Source organism: Neolamprologus brichardi, chromosome 4 (assembly GCF_056152115.1).
Source record: "Neolamprologus brichardi isolate AB-2024 chromosome 4, ASM5615211v1, whole genome shotgun sequence".
Lineage (NCBI taxonomy): Eukaryota > Metazoa > Chordata > Actinopteri > Cichliformes > Cichlidae > Neolamprologus > Neolamprologus brichardi.
Genome location: NC_142107.1, coordinates 24,513,065 through 24,528,491, shown reverse-complemented (window position 1 = coordinate 24,528,491; position 15,427 = coordinate 24,513,065). Strand labels below are relative to the sequence as shown.

The 15,427-nt window shown below is 45.1% G+C and overlaps 2 protein-coding genes across 2 annotated transcripts; one reads left to right on the top strand and one right to left on the bottom strand.

Moving 5' to 3' along the window:
- Nucleotides 1-273: 273 nt before the first annotated feature.
- Nucleotides 274-3,323, top strand: LOC102798069 (uncharacterized). The gene is made up of 5 exons (XM_006801910.3): nt 274-318; nt 926-1,145; nt 1,372-1,536; nt 2,061-2,259; nt 2,593-3,323. Exons 2-5 carry the CDS (start codon nt 1,002-1,004, stop codon nt 2,700-2,702), a joined length of 618 nt encoding a protein of 205 aa, XP_006801973.2. The 5' UTR covers nt 274-318; nt 926-1,001; the 3' UTR covers nt 2,703-3,323.
- A 218-nt stretch (nt 3,324-3,541) lies between these two features.
- Nucleotides 3,542-13,773, bottom strand: arl6ip1 (ARL6 interacting reticulophagy regulator 1). The gene is made up of 6 exons (XM_006801912.3): nt 13,599-13,773; nt 12,692-12,825; nt 11,111-11,230; nt 7,692-7,809; nt 6,938-7,022; nt 3,542-4,435 (listed from the first exon to the last, which is right to left on the bottom strand). The coding sequence occupies exons 1-6, from the start codon at nt 13,632-13,634 to the stop codon at nt 4,317-4,319; spliced, it is 612 nt and encodes a 203-aa protein (XP_006801975.1). The 5' UTR covers nt 13,635-13,773; the 3' UTR covers nt 3,542-4,316.
- Nucleotides 13,774-15,427: the final 1,654 nt, after the last annotated feature.

Below are 15,427 nucleotides of genomic sequence, written 5' to 3'. Positions count from 1 at the left end.
ATTTCTTTTCGTTTTTTCTTCAGAAGGAAAGTGAGTGCATTTATGATGATGGTGATAATAGTTATGACAAACCTAGCCGGAGCGCCATAGCGGGAGACCTGTGAGAGCAAATAAATACATTCAGTTTCATCGTAAATGTTTTATTCTGAAGATACAGTAAATATATATTTTTTATTTTCCATCTAACAGTCCAGGAGTAAAAGGCAGGTCTGCACATGATAAAGCAGGATCACATTCCTGAGAGAAAATGTCAAAGTGAACCCGTCAGTTTTCATCACCGTGGCAACGTTTCCACAAAAACAAGCTTCATTATCACAGGTAAGTCACTACAGAGCAGGTGTGCTTCCTGCTGTAATGATCGAACACATCTCTGTCAGTTTTCTGTATATGAGAGCGTCCTGTGTGGTGACTGTGCTGAGGTCACCACGTCTGTGATTGTACTACATGTTCACTGTCAACAGGAAGAAACAGGCAGTTTGTCTGCGGGGTTGCCATGGTCGTGTCACTTTCAGCAGTCTGGGAACTTGGACTTGAGTCAAGTTGCTCAAGTCCAAGTTCCAAAAGAGACTTTTGGATATTTTACCTTTTGTTTCCTGGTTCTGGATGAAGCATCTTTCTGTCTTTTTGGGCCTGTTAAGTTTGACTTTTTAATAAAACAGGTGGTTAAATGTGCACTTAAAAGAAAAAGAGCATTCTCACACACACAAGCTGATGCCATGTGTTTGACATTTGTCACTGAGCAGTTGGACAGGTGTACCTAACAGAGTGGCAGGGTGTGTGAATTGTTGCGATTGTGATTAGATGATTGGTTTGTTGTGTTTATCTTTTGTTATTCTAAATGTAGATGAATGAAATTTTAAGTGTAAACAGTGAAGTGTTGTTTATGCTCAAAGAAGCAGGTCTATTGATTTCTGCACAAACACAGTGAAAAGCTGCAGCTACACCTGAGCCTGACAGAGCTGCAGAGGTCTGACTGCACTGTGGCCGAGGCACAGGACGAGATGATGGACGGCTTCAGCCCGGCTTCAGCCCGCTGTGGTCCTCGCTGCCAACGTAAACCTCAGCGCTTTAGCCCGAGACCCATGCATCAGAGCACCCTGAGCCTGGGCGACACGGCGCCCTGCTACACCACCACCCACACCCAGGTCTGTCCCAGTGTGGGGTCTCCTCCGTACAGTCGCTGTACAGTCTCTACAGTTCACATCTGATTAGTCGATCTCTACCTTCTTAGATTTTATGTTTTCACTAAAACTAGAATACAAGTTCTAATGGGTTTTATTCTACATGTCAGTAATGTATAAGTTTAAACGTCCTACAAATCCAGCTCTCGGGTACGATTCTAGCCCTTCCCACTCCTCTTCTCCTGGTCAGAGTTATTCCGGCAGGTCGGCCGATGGACGTCCTCTCGTCTTTCGCCTCAGAGACCCCAGCTTCCAGCACCGGAGCCAGCTGGATCTCCGTGACAACACCACGCCACCGCAGAGTGTGCTGCAGTCACACAGCAAAGAGGTGTACGCGCCCCAGCACGTGACTCCGGTGAGGCGGAAAACCGTCTTTCAGACGGTTAAAGACACTCTGGAGTGTTTTAAGTCTTTTATCTACTCACATTTTTACTTCCATCATATTTCTATAACTCGTCTTTTGTGCGTTGGCAGGTTTCCCTGCTTTAAAAAAGCAGGAATCAGGAAATATTAACATGCTTTATTTCTTTGTGTTGATACAGTTAAGAGCTCTGAGTTGTTTCGATCTTTTGTCTTTCTGTAGTCACAGTTTTTTCATCCCAGCTTTTATCTCAGTAAGAGTCACATGACCATCCTGGTGAATCATTTACTTGCATTAGAAGCATTTTATTAGGGGAAGAAATCAGTTAATGCCAAATCTTCCCTCGGTTATAATTAAATTTATGTTTGGGAGACTTTTCTTTAATTTCAACTTTTTCTTTTAGACTCATCTAAATGTTAAAATAAATAACTTATACATGAATTAAAGTAAAGCTACTGGCTGTCATGAAATATTATGACTATACATTAAGGACAGAACCAGCTTCTGCTTCTCTCCAGAGAGTCGACCCAAAGTTGGAATTCTGGACTCGGTATAAAAGCAGCCGCGCCATCAGAGAGCTCATCAGTCATCATCAGCATCATCCACCCAAGAGCCAGAGCACCTACAGGACGGAGCACGCGACCCCGGAGTTCGACGGCTCGTCGCTGCAGGCCAGCGGCAGACAGACACAGTGGCACCGACACGACATCCTGACAGGTAACGCTCACAGCTTGTGTCCTTGTGGTCACAGTAATAACAGACCGCGCAGCGCCGTCTCTGAGCGGTGCACTCAGCCACAGTAATGCCATGAAAGTCGTATCGGTTTCTTAACAGGCAAATTGTTTTAGCAATCCTGCTTTGTACAGAAAATTGCAGCAAACACAGAATATCAGGATAATTAATCTCTGCTGTGTACAACATAAAAACTACCAGTAATAACTGCATACAATATGAGGACTACCACAGAAGTAATACTTTCAAAGTAATCCACAGAGGAATAAACTGATTTTAGTTAGCTTTGCTGTTTGGACATTTGTTCCCTGTGTGCAGGTGAACCGAAGGTGTTTGAGCCGGGGAAGTCCAGCAGACGGTCCAGAGATCAGCAGCTGTGGGCGGCCAGACGCTGGGAGACGGACTGTACTGCGTGCAGACTCTACTGACAGGAAGTAACGCCACAGGAAACCTCCATTAAATGTACAAACCCTGTCAGGACTCTGTGGTCTGCAGATGCTTCTCAGAGCATCCTTATATGATGCAGGAACAACATTTCTCCTCCAGGACTCAGTGAACAGAAACAATAAGTCAACTGTAACTGAAAGGGCTCAGATGGGCAGGAAAACACAGAAAGACTAAACTCCAAAGCCCACGAGAGGCTCCAGCAGGGAGTCGACCGCCAACTTTACAGCATAAAGAAACACGTTGACAGCCGGACAGGTGAGACACAGGTGGCTGTAGCTGCTAGCATTTTTATAGCATCATCTGACCAATAATATGGCTGCTGTGAGAAACTAACAGACACGGCAAGAAATATTGGTGAAATTCTGGGTGTTACTAATCAGCAGGTCTGTGCTAAGTTATCAGCTAATGCTAGCACCCTCTCATCCAAATATCACTACTGGACCCAGAATTTAGGGTCCTAACCCACTAATGAAAGCCCCCCACCCAGTTTAACCAACAATAAAAGCTTCAAATCTGAGAGAAATATTCAATCCTGTACTCCCACTGTGGTCCAATAACGTGCCAATGATCAGTGGGTCGGATCACTGTGGAGCTGTGAGGTCCTGAGAGAATACACAGCGCAGGTGTGCTGCCAACCCACATACATTTGGAAATACAACACACACACACACACACACACACACCTCAGCTGTCACCCGTACAGACACCAGATCAAAAGCTTACCGTGATTGGTAAACACATGACTGGGGCTGCACAGGTAAGGACAGTGCAGGTGTGGAAGGAGGGCAGGGGTCACACACATGAAGACCAAGAAACAATCTCATTTAAATCACTTTATTCGTGTGTAAAGATCTCCAATAAACACAAACAATGAAATGAGTTGAAATACCAGAAATAAGAAGACTGAGGAGAAACGAACACATAAATAACAAGAAAAGGACAGACGGGGACAGAGAAGAAAGGGCGGGGCCTATTTACAGAGACGCCCCACGTCGCCGACGCACTGTGGGGGTTCATCCGAGCACTAACAGTCCAGCTAGCAGCGGTACAGCAGTAGGCCTGTCTCTACGAACAGTTTCAGCTCCGCTTCAAATCCAGTTTTGTTTTCAGCACTAAATTCAAACACAAGTGAAGCAGAAGAAGCACAAAAACGTAAAAAGGCCTGCTGTTAACCCCCCCACCAAAAAAAAAAAAATCATTGCTGTCTGAGGTTAAAATGAGGCAGCAACGCTACACAAACTGCTCAGTAGTCTAAGTAGAGGGAATGGCTTTGAAAGCATCGACGCCTTCAATCGAAGCACAGCTGATCTATGAAACAGAAGGATGATGTTCGACTGGGACATTTCCACGTGTGATCACCTTCATTTGGTGGCAGCATGCATGGCAGGTTAATTCAAAAGCAAAACAAAACCTTGTGTGTGATGAGGTTTAAATGTGTGTGTGAGAAATGAAACTGTGTGAAAATCAAAACAAAGTGCAGAGACCCGGGCAGCAGGAGGACTTTTTAAACTCCTGCTCCTTTTTCTTCGCTTTTCCATCGTCCTGTTGCGTTTTCTCGTCTTGCAGAGATTCCCCTCTTCACTGCGAACGCTCATCTACTCGTTCTTCTTCTCCTTCTGCTTCATCAGCTTGTTGATCTCCCTCTTGGCCATGCCGGCGTACTTCGTGATGATGCCGTGCTGGTTCAGGCCGGGCAGCAGCAGCAGGAAGCTCACTGCAACAAGAAGAACAAAAAAAGTGTGCAAAGATTTTCAATCGGACGCTTCGAGCGCTGAAAAGTTTACAGATGGCGCCTGATGAACTTTGACACGCTGCCTGTGTGCGTCTGAAACCACCGTTTCCTCCTGTGAGAAAAATGAAATCATCCAAACCTGACTGTCCCAAAACTGTCTGAAGGTCAAAGGTGAAAGTGGCTTTAGTTTTAATTTTCTTATTTGCCAATAATCCATCATAGTGAAACACCTGCAGGCTCTTATTTTGAAACATAATTTAAACTAACAGATTTAAAAAAACTGCTCTTAAACTGCCACCAGGGGGCAGCGCCTGTGCTCGAGTAGAGAAACACCACCTCATGGTTGTGAGGTCAAATTAATGAAACGGTTAATTTTGCACGCGCTCAGTCTAATGACCAGAGAGGATTATCCGGGATGATCAGGCGTCCGGTTTCAATCCACCAGGATCGCTTTGAATGGACGACTTCAGCGTGGCTGCATTGAGCTTTCCAACCACCAATCACAGCAGTGATAACGTGACGGCGTGTCGATGGTTTCAGGTTCTGCTGCATTCTGCAGACTGACTGATATCAAAAATACTTTCACTCTGTCAGATCAGTGTTTCCCTTCAGAGCCAGCATCGGCTGAAAACCTGCGTTGGTTTTCACGGCTCACTTGGCATCGCTCCGCGTGTTCGTGTCAGAACAATCAGTGACTTGTTCACAGCTTTCACTCAGCTCTGAGCAGTGACTCACTGACACCACACAGCCTGAGGATCATTAGCCACTAATTTAAGAAAGCTGGTGAGGAGCCACTGCTTGTACTCCACCCGCTCCTGGCAGATGAAGTCTTCACATGAAAGCAGCTGCTTAACCAGACGAGCCTGAAGAGCAACCAGGTTAAAACCCACAGTCACATGACCTCCGACTGCCTTTCTGCTCGGTTTCTGTCAGAGGAACTCTCGACATGTCTCAGCTTATGTAAGTGGGGATTAGCCCACTCACAGCCCCCCCCCCGCCAGCTTTAAGACGCGTTGGCCCTCTGCAGCGGTGAGACATGGTTTCAGGTTTTACTGCACGTTTCTGCAAAGACTTCCACAATCAGCCCATTAATAATAAATACCCCTGATGGACTCAGAGCCTGCTGACCACACGCAGAGCTTCAAACATGCAAAAACCTGCCAAATATCAAAGATCAATATCAGCCTAAAGCACCATCAGCCATTAAATTAACTTGAACACAGAAGCATTTAAAACTGCTGATGAACACGAGTGCCTCTTCCTCTTCAGTCACGTAGTTTCTGTCTGCAGAAAACGCATGAAAGGCTCAACTTCCACATTCAGCCAAAGCAGCTTTAAAGAAGGACCCGAGAGCAGAGACGAGCATTAAGACTTCTCATTTTAATCCCAACACTCTGCGAGCCTCGGGCCTTTCATTAAAACTCCATTTAAGGTCAATTTAAAACAGAAATCTCTTAAAACAGAATGAAGGTGGGCGGGGCCTGCAGGCACGCCTTCAGCCTGTGTGTGAAGGATTACACAGAGGTTATAAATCATTGTGTTCTGGAGCGACAGAGCAGAGGAAGCCAAACCAAGAGGTGAACACAAGTCTCACAGTATTAACTGTCCGGGTTCCCACACACACACACACACACACACACACACACACACACACGAACTGGAAAAAGAGAGAAAATCGGGCACTGTGGGATGAGCAGCAAGCTCTTGTTTCTCTCTCTCTCTAAAAGGAGAAGAGTGTAACACCTTCTCTAAATGGTCCCTAAGGACCTCAAAGCACTTTACACTACATTCAGTCATTCACACACTGGTGATGGCAGCTACATTGTAGCCACAGCCACCCTGGGGCGCACTGACAGAGGCGAGGCTGCCGGACACTGGCGCCACCGGGCCCTCTGACCACCACCAGTAGGCAAACATGTGGTTAGTATCTTGCCCAAGGATATTTAAAGGCGGCTGGCATCATCCAAACAAGTCTGCAGCTGAGCGCGGGAGTTTCACCTGGAAGCCGGGAACACCGCTCACCCTCAGCTCGCTCTCCTACATCATCTATCAGAAACCCCTGAAGCCACATCGGAGTTTGTTTTTGCCCTGATGTGGAGTTTGTGCAAAAACATCTAATGCACAACAACAAACTGTGAAGAGCACATTTAAAATAAAATGTGGCATTACAGTAAGACGTGTGTCTTTATGTCAGAGTGGTGTTGAAGTGTGTTTACAGTGAGACCCGATTACTGATACACACGAGGCACGAGTGCTTTACCTTTGGTAGTCACACCAGGCCGTAACCGCCAGATGTTTGCCTAAACATATTATTAAAAGTGACTTTACAGCTCAACGATTTGAGACATGAAGGAGCGTGTGATTGGACAGCAGCCAGCAGGAGAGAGCGCAGGAAGGAAACCCACAAAATACGAGTGAAACATGGCTGATAACAGTGGCGACAAACAAAACCGTCTTTTTGTAGTCAAGTGAAAGTATACTCACCGATCAGGTACGTCAGGAACAGGTTGTGCACCTGCTGTCCGATCCAGGCCACAGCCAGCAGGCTGCTGATCACTGAGGCAAAGTACTGTGGAGATCAGGAGGTCAGGTTACATCCAGCTCAATTTCATTAGCAAGTCATCATTCAGAAGGAAGAGACAGAACGGCCACTGAATGAGAACGAGTCAAACAGGCCGTGAAAAACTCTGTTCTGGCTGCCTGTGACCCAGTTTGAGGTCTGCTAAGTGGAGCAGCAAAGTCAGATCAGCTGATATTTTTATCTGGAGCACAGAGAGCTCCCTGTTGGAATAAAACTTCCATTTACTGCAGCTTACTTGATTCATTCTGGTTCCCTGTAGCTCAAGTTAGACTTTAACTCTGCTCAGACCAAAAGCAAAGGTCACAGACTGTTTTTGGGACTTGCCTTCAGCAGCCAATCAGATACAGCCCCTTCACTGTGCACGCTAAGCTAGCCTACAAAGATCAGCTTATCAGAACTTTGTGCGAATGTGATTCATTTTGGAGCCTGAGAACATGGTGGAAAGTTTTGTGCCTCTTCTTCACCGACTGCAACACGGTCAAAAACTTCCAACTACAAACACACAGCACGGCTGAGACCAGCAAGACGCAGCTGATTACACCACAACTATTACAGTGAGGCGTTTAGCTGCAACATCAGATGCAGGATGAGGAATTTATGTCTTAAATATGCTGGTTTTTGAAGGGGTCGGGATCAAAGTGAAAGCTCTGAGCGTACCATTTTGGGTTTTTCCTCCTTGAGGGTGCAGAGGCGCTTCCACCAGCCCACGATGCGGCGCTCAGTCTTCACCAGGTTCCCGCAGATCTCGTGGAAACGCTGCTGCTGCTCGGTGGTCCTGCAGGAGCAGAGTTCGAGGCGTTACAGACAATGAGAAAACTCACTCAACAGTCCTGGCTGCAGAGTTTCTGCTGAGTTAAAGCTCGGGCCTGAAGAAGTTGGTGAAAACCAACATTTCCTAATCTCACCATCAAGAGGAAGCCAGTGAGTCACACACAGCTGCCTGCAACACTTAGCTCTATTTAAACCGATGAGTGAGAAAACAGTGTTGTTGCATTAACGTTTTTAATGTGACCTAATAAACATCTAAGCCCCATTAGAGCTGAAACGATCAGCTGACTCACAGATGATCAGCTGCACAAATATTTCAGATCATGGGGCAAAAAAATTCAATATCAGCTTCTCAGCACATTTAAACTTCCTCCCTTCCTGCTTTAGAAAATCCAACCTACAACAGGAGGAGGTCCACCCAACCTCCTCCTGTCACCAGGTAACAGCACTGAGTTGCGGTTGCTTAGCGGCCCAGCTGACTGCAACTTGTGCTGCTCTGAGCTTAAGCAGAACCAGAACCAAGAACCTGATCAGGGGAAGAACTGGGTCTATTGAACACAAGCTACCAGCTGGAGAAGAGGCAGGAGAAAAGAATCCTCCATTTATAAACGTGTACCTGACAAAACAAAGGAGACACAGGAGACGTGCTGCCCATCAACATCACTACGATGACTCAGCACGGCGCTGCTCGCAGCACAAACCAGCTCCGTTCCAAACTTTCTCACATTCTGGCGTTCAGTAAGACGAATAAGCAAAATCACTGACAGGTGGAAGTTTCACTGTTTGGGAATCACCCAACAACAATTGACCATAATTTGCCTCACAGCCAATAAACTGGAACACCACATCCCACACCGCACTGCTGTGAAGGCTAAAGAGATCAAACAGTGAAGGACAAGAGCGGACAGCTGGGAAGAGTGACCTCCATTTTCTGCTTCGCCATCGCTCCCTATTTCAGTCCTTGTTGTCGGGGAGCCAAACGGGGACCGTGACCAGCTTCGTGTTACAGACTCGCACAGATACGCCAGCTTTCGTCTCAGTGAGATCAAAGGACATTTGTCAGGCTCTGCAGACAAATAGCTCATCATCCCGAGGCTGTAACCGAAAATGGAAACAGGCTTTTTAATCTCCCCTACATAAACCGAGCCCCCGGTGGTAGATTAAAAACAAGCGAAAATCTCAAAAACTGTGCATCATCACCCAGAGGCTGTGTCGAGTGTGAAGCAGTGCAGGTCACGCTCTGCTGATGCAAGCTTTTCTATCAGCTGGAGGATGACGTGCAGCACACCGTGCCAACTGAAGGCTGTCATCCTATCCTGGGTGTCTGGTTGTCACCATCCAACACAAACAGCTGAATCAACGGGCTGCTCGCCGAGTACTGGCTACTGCCGGAGCTTCGTGAAGCCGTGGGACAGTCTGCCATTTAGCTCGAACTGAAAATGAAACGCCGCTTTGGCTGCAGGTCTCTAATAATCTCGTTTGTTATGTTTTACTAACAAACAAAGAGGATGAGAGGACTTCAGGTCCAGCTCAGCCAACAGGCTTTACAACTCGTCTTAACCAACTAACTCTCCAGGTGAGCCGCCCTCATTATAGAGGCAGGACAATTTTACAGTCAGTTCTGTAGAGGCTTTCAAAACCTACACATGCACGTTTTGTTGGGCAGGTCGCGTGGACTTACTGATGACCATCCTCCGAAAACATACTAGGATGGTCCAAAATTCAGCTTGGACCCATTTTCATGGAAATAGCAGTAGAGCAGGGCGATATGACCAAAAATATTTATCACGATATACATTTGAAAATTTGCGATAACAACATAACTGACGATATAATTGACACCAGACAAAATACTTTACAACTCCACAACTTTATTAGTGCAAAAAAAATAAAAAATAAAAAAGTCAATGTATTTTCACTTACACAAGCAGCTGTTTTTTTATGTGCATTAAAGTTATATAAACAGTGCAAATGCAAATTCCTGTCTGACAGTTTAACCAAAAGGCATTTCCAGTGGAAACTGGCCGACATATCCTCAGCATAACCATGTATAATATCCACAAAACTTAAAAAGAGGTTATACACACACAACACGGTAATATTATGTTGAAGCACAGTACGTATCACTCCGCGAGGCTCCGCCTACGATAGCCGTAATGCTCCGACAATCCATCAAGCGGTGCGGCTTCGTAGCTTAGCAAAGTCGTACTGAAACATTTGACAGATTTTCGAGCGCCGTGCACATAAAATCGTTTCGAGGTCAGTAAACACAACCAGAGTTCATACATAAGGCACACGGGATTATAAGGGGCTCTGTCGACTTTCAGAAAAATCAAAGGATTGATTTTAAGTGCGCCGTATTTTCCAAACAACACGGTAATAACGACGGCCCGCTAGCATGCGCTACCAAAAATAGTGCTTTGTTGTGTATCTGACGAAAGCTAAACCAGTTCCACTGAAGTTGCAGCATTTTTACAAATCAGTTCTGGTTCATCTGTTTCATTCAACGATCCGCTTTCACTCTTCTCATTCTGCGTCATGCTTTTTCCGCCATGTGCGTATAAAAACAAAGGCACAGCGCATGCGCGTTTTACCCATATTCTATCGCCATATTTCATTTTCTTGTCGTTGCCCAACATTGTAGCGGTGTTACCCTGAACGGTATGATATGGCCCAGCCCTAAATAGCAGTAAATAAAAACAAAACCCGTGTGAGGCATGAACTGTTTCTGGCTTCTAAAGCAGGCCAGACCACCACTGCTTTAAACCGACACAGCTGGAGGGAACCCCCCCCCTCCTGTTTTTTTAAACCATACCTCTTCCTTTTCTCCGCTCACCTTTTCCCTTCAGCTTCATGCTGCCTGAGAATTTATTAGCTTCCTCCTCAGTGGACTCTTTAACTGGTTATCGTCCAGTTAGACCATGACATGTGTTGTGCTCACTCACACATCTGTTCTCATTACACCATCTGAGATCTGAGATCACCCTCTCTGTTGCTTCATCACTTCTGACTTGCAGAAAAAAAAAGAATCAAAGACACAGAAACAAAGTCATATGAAGCTCCATCGCTCATAGTTAAGACTGAGTTGGAACGATCCTGAAACCCTGATAAGCATCCACAGTTTCCTCCTCCTGTGGAAGTCTGTTGAACGTTGCAATAATATACATCCTCCTCTTTCACAACTCAGTTTGAGTCAAAGACCAAAGCTGGAGGTCATCTCTGAAGCCAGAGTGATGTAGGAAGGCTTCAGAACTGACTGACAAAACAGGAAAACCTGTCTACATAGGCAAATATGACAGAGCTCTCACCACTTATTGGAGCCGAACACTCGGGGGGCGAGGGTGGGCACCAGATAGTCGGCCAGGCAGAGCAACATGACGGTGCAGGACAGGCCGGTCAGCACTGATGGGTCCAAGTAGTAGATGAGCCTGGAGGACGAACACAAAACAGGCAGAACGGGTTTGAACATTTCATCGTTTAAAATCACGCCTTTATTTTGTTACGATTGTTACGATTTGGGGATCTCTGCTCATGAACGCTGGAGCGTACAAAGCACCTGCAGCTGAAAGACATGAACACTGAGGGTGTGTGAAACAAGCAGGAAGGCATCAGAAACAGTGCAGCAGTGTGCTAGTCTGGATTCACCTTCAGCAGATTTCAGAAATGGCCCAATAACGGCCCAACATAAGCTCATTTAGCAGAAGCTAATCTGCATTGTTTTGCTTTGTGTTTCAACAATGTGGAAAAGATTAACATTAAGCTGAGCGTTCTGACAACCAGCTGGAAACTGTAATTAGGACGCTCGTTTTACATCAGTGTGGGCTTATATTACTTGTCACAGGCCTGCTGATTATCTTAATTAGTAATAAATCAGGCCTCAAGAATCAGCCTGCCAAAGCCTCCAGTTCACCCCGCAGGATGGTTACACTGCTGCTCTTTCTGTGGTGACGCCTGCTTTACTAACCAAGAGCACAAGTGTCTGGAAGAGAGTAGTGCGACTTGTCGAGTTTGACTGACAAAATTGTCGTTTTGGATTTCTTCGGTTCATCGATCTGAAAACTGTAAAAACATCTGTTTGTTAGCGGTTTTGTAATCGTAGTGCTCGTCTGACAACATCATGGTCTGAGCTTGAACGCTACAATAAACTGTTAAAATGTCTACTGTGGTTTTTCTAGTGGTTTAAATAAGAGACAGAGTGTGTGTGTGTGTGTGTGTATTGACCAGAAGCCGCACACTGAATGTGGACCTGTATTAGCTCTGCACCCTGTTCACTCATGGTTGTAATTATACGACTCATTTAAGTTAACAAAAGCAGACAACACTCCAAAGCAGTTCCACAGGGCAAAGATAGAAATGGCTGCTGTGCACCACTAACACGTTACACATCCTAAACTACACCATCTAGAGCTGTTGCGCAATTCTAGCAGTATGTTAGCAGACAGGAAGGCCTCTGTGCAGACAGTTGAAGGATGGGAAACGAGCAGAGATACTCCAAGAGAGGAGATTTTACCTGGAGACAGAATCACCTGCACACAACAGTTGTAAGAAATCTTACAGAATCTTAAAATACTGTGATGCAAATCTTTGGTCAACCAACCATCAGACTGCTGATTAAATCAGAAAAATACCTGACCAAAGACATAACACTTTGTACTGTTAGTTTTACACTGGAAGAAATAAATCTGAGTAATTCCACCTTGGTTTACTTTGCTCAGCCCATCTGAGTTCAAACCGGGCTGCTTTTAGTCGCTGGCAGATGTAAACTATAAAAATTGAATATAAGACATGGCCAGCCTCTCCCTGCTCTCTTGTAACAGATAGCCATCACTGCTGAGAGGAAGGAAATGTGTGGTGCCAGCTGTGTAGCGCCCACTCTGAAGCAGACTCACAGGAAGAGCACGGTGGTTGCGCCCATCAGCGCTCCGGGGAACCAGGGCTTCTCCCAACGCAGGACCTGATCCCCAGCCAGGATCACCTCACGCCAGCACTGCAGCTGCTCTTCCAGCTGGGCCGTCTCCTGGGCCTGAACACAAACAAACCTTTACACATTACCTAACTGACCATCAAACTGTGTGATATCAGTGTAATCTGAGGGGATTGTGTACTCAGGAGGGCAGTCTCTCCAGGAGTTAGTATAAAGGTGACATTACTGTGCTGCCTCTGGAAGAGCAACTAGCACCTTTAAAGTCATATAATGTGTGTTTATCCTGCTGTTTCACGCACAGAACACCTGAATGTAACAATACTCCTTTATATGGCTCTCAGTTTGTGTATTTTGTGGCCTAGAAGTCTATTTGAGAAGCAAATTGATAAACAGGGTGTGTATCTTTGGTGATAAGACGGCGCAGTGACAGTGCACTACACGTAGAAATAACCGGGGACAAACACAGGCTGTCAAACCACGTCGAATGAGCGTGTGATGACTCGATCTCAGTTTTTTTTTAAAGCTTTAAAATTATTTCTGCGTTAGGGCGAGGCAGCACCTCCACAAAAAGGAAGCGTCCCCGCTGCTGAAGCTAAAATAAGCATGCTAACTAGTCAGCTAGCTAAGGTTAGCTGCGGTCAGCACGGACGGACGGATAAGCGATCAGGGTTAAATCGCTTAGCTTAGACTTTTCAGCTGCCCGCATGTGCAAAGTTCACACTATTTACACGAATCTCTAAACACCACAGTAGTGTTAGCGCCGTCAGATTAGTAGCGACGGGTAAGGCTAACGCTCCTGCTGCAAACACGCCTACATCGAGCACGAGCCCTTAAATTCGCCATAGTGGGTTTTAAAAATGCTTCATACTTACCATCAAGTTCACGCTTTTGTTGTCTCCTTCCGCCATTATCTCTAAACTGAGCGGCCTACTTCCTAATGTGGAGTTCTTTTATGAGTTTTCGGAGAAACGACCAACAGAAGGACTGCACCCTCCGCTCCTGTTAGCTTCAGCGCCACTAACGGTCGAGCCGAGGAGGCAGGATGTTTTTAACTGAAAAACCTACGTCACACATGAGGCACTCTGGGTAATAGAGTTCCAATATTAATCCTTGCCTTTCGAAAACTTCTTCTTCCTCCATATAGGGTTTATTGGCGGTTGGCAAACAGCAAAATGGTGCATTACCGCCACCAACTGGTGTGGAGTGTGGACCGAAATGACAAAAAAAAAAAATATTAAAATTAAAAAATAAAAAATAAAATAAATAAATAAAATAAAATATTCAAATTCTCCCGAACTTCTCGCCTTAAAAACCAAAATACAGCCTGATAACTTTCACTTATAGAGCTCACGCGAAATAAATCAAACAAGTCCAACTTCACTTCCATATCGTCCAGCTTTTTGATCAGTTGTCTCCTTTCCATATCAAACTTCTGACAATTCAATAAAACATGTTCTATTGTTTCTTGTTCCCTACTGCAGTCACACTCCCCGCTGACCATTATATTTTGCTTAAAAGGCTGAAATACTGGGTCTGTGTATCTGGGTCTGCCTTAGAGTGGTTCTCCTCGTATCTCTACGATACTTTTCTGTGGCGGTCTCTAAGTACAGGTCATCTTCCACGTCCCTGTCCTATGGTGTGCCACAAGGTTCTGTGCTGGAGCCCTTATTGTTTTTAATATATCTACTTCCTCTCCAGCATATTTTGAGCCCCTTTGAGGACATTTGCTACCACTGCTACCAGACGACATCCAGCTATATATATCTATTAAACCTGAAGATGTTTCTAAGCTGCAGATTCTAAATGTGTGCTTAGAAACCATCAAAGGTTGGATGGCTGACAACTTCCTCCAACTTAATGAAGAAAGGACTGAAGTCCTTGTATGTGCTCAAGACAGACATGTACCTAACATAATGAATGCTCTTGGTCCTCTTTCAACATTTGTGAAATCATCTATCAGGAACCTCGGGGTAACCTTTGATTCTGCTCTTACCCTGGATGTCCACGTCAAATCTCTGGTTCGGTCATGCTTCTATCATTTAAGAAACATTTCTAATTTGAGCCCCATAGTGTCTCATACTGAACTGGAGATTGTTATTCATGCATTCATTTCATCACAATTGAACTACTGTAATTCACTGTTTACATGTCTAAACAAAAACTCCCTGGAGCGTCTGCAGATTGTCCAAAATGCTACAAGGCTTCTGACTAAAACATCGAAGTACTCTCATGTAACACCGTTGCTTATACAGCTGCAGTGGCTCCCCGTTGAATTCAGAGTCCATTTTAAGATTCTGGTTCTGACATTTAAAGCTCTTCAAGGACAAGCACCAGCCTACATCACTGAACTTTTACAGCCCTACGTCCCTAGTAGATCCCTGAGATCTTGTGATCAGGGATCTACTTGTTATTCAGCACACAAGGCTGAAAACCAAGGGACACAGAGCTTTTGCCACTGTGGCTCCCAGACTGTGGATCTCTCTTCCTCAGAACTTAAGATCTGCGGACTCAGTGATCACTTTTTAAAAAACAACTAAAAACATCTTTTTAAAATTGCATTTTGTTAACTTTTGTCTGTTTTTGTTTTATACCTTGTGAAGCACTTTGTGATCTTTTGCTATTTAAATAAAATTTTACTTACTTACTTAATAATAATTTAATAAGGTGCAACCTGATATAAAAATTAAAGAGAGTTAAAGCA

Bases quoted from the DNA above. Each gene is read 5' to 3' on its own strand.
- LOC102798069 (XM_006801910.3), top strand. From the start codon at position 1,002: ATGATGGACGGCTTCAGCCCGGCTTCAGCCCGCTGTGGTCCTCGCTGC. The intron at 1,537-2,060 runs GTGAGGCGGAAA...GCTTCTCTCCAG, and splicing joins CGCCCCAGCACGTGACTCCG to AGAGTCGACCCAAAGTTGGA. The intron at 2,260-2,592 runs GTAACGCTCACA...CCCTGTGTGCAG, and splicing joins CCGACACGACATCCTGACAG to GTGAACCGAAGGTGTTTGAG.
- arl6ip1 (XM_006801912.3), bottom strand. From the start codon at position 13,634: ATGGCGGAAGGAGACAACAAAAGCGTGAACTTGATG. The intron at 7,810-11,110 runs GTGAGAGCTCTG...CTGCTCCTGCAG, and splicing joins GTGTTCGGCTCCAATAAGTG to GACCACCGAGCAGCAGCAGC. The intron at 7,023-7,691 runs GTACGCTCAGAG...TGATCTCCACAG, and splicing joins AGGAGGAAAAACCCAAAATG to TACTTTGCCTCAGTGATCAG.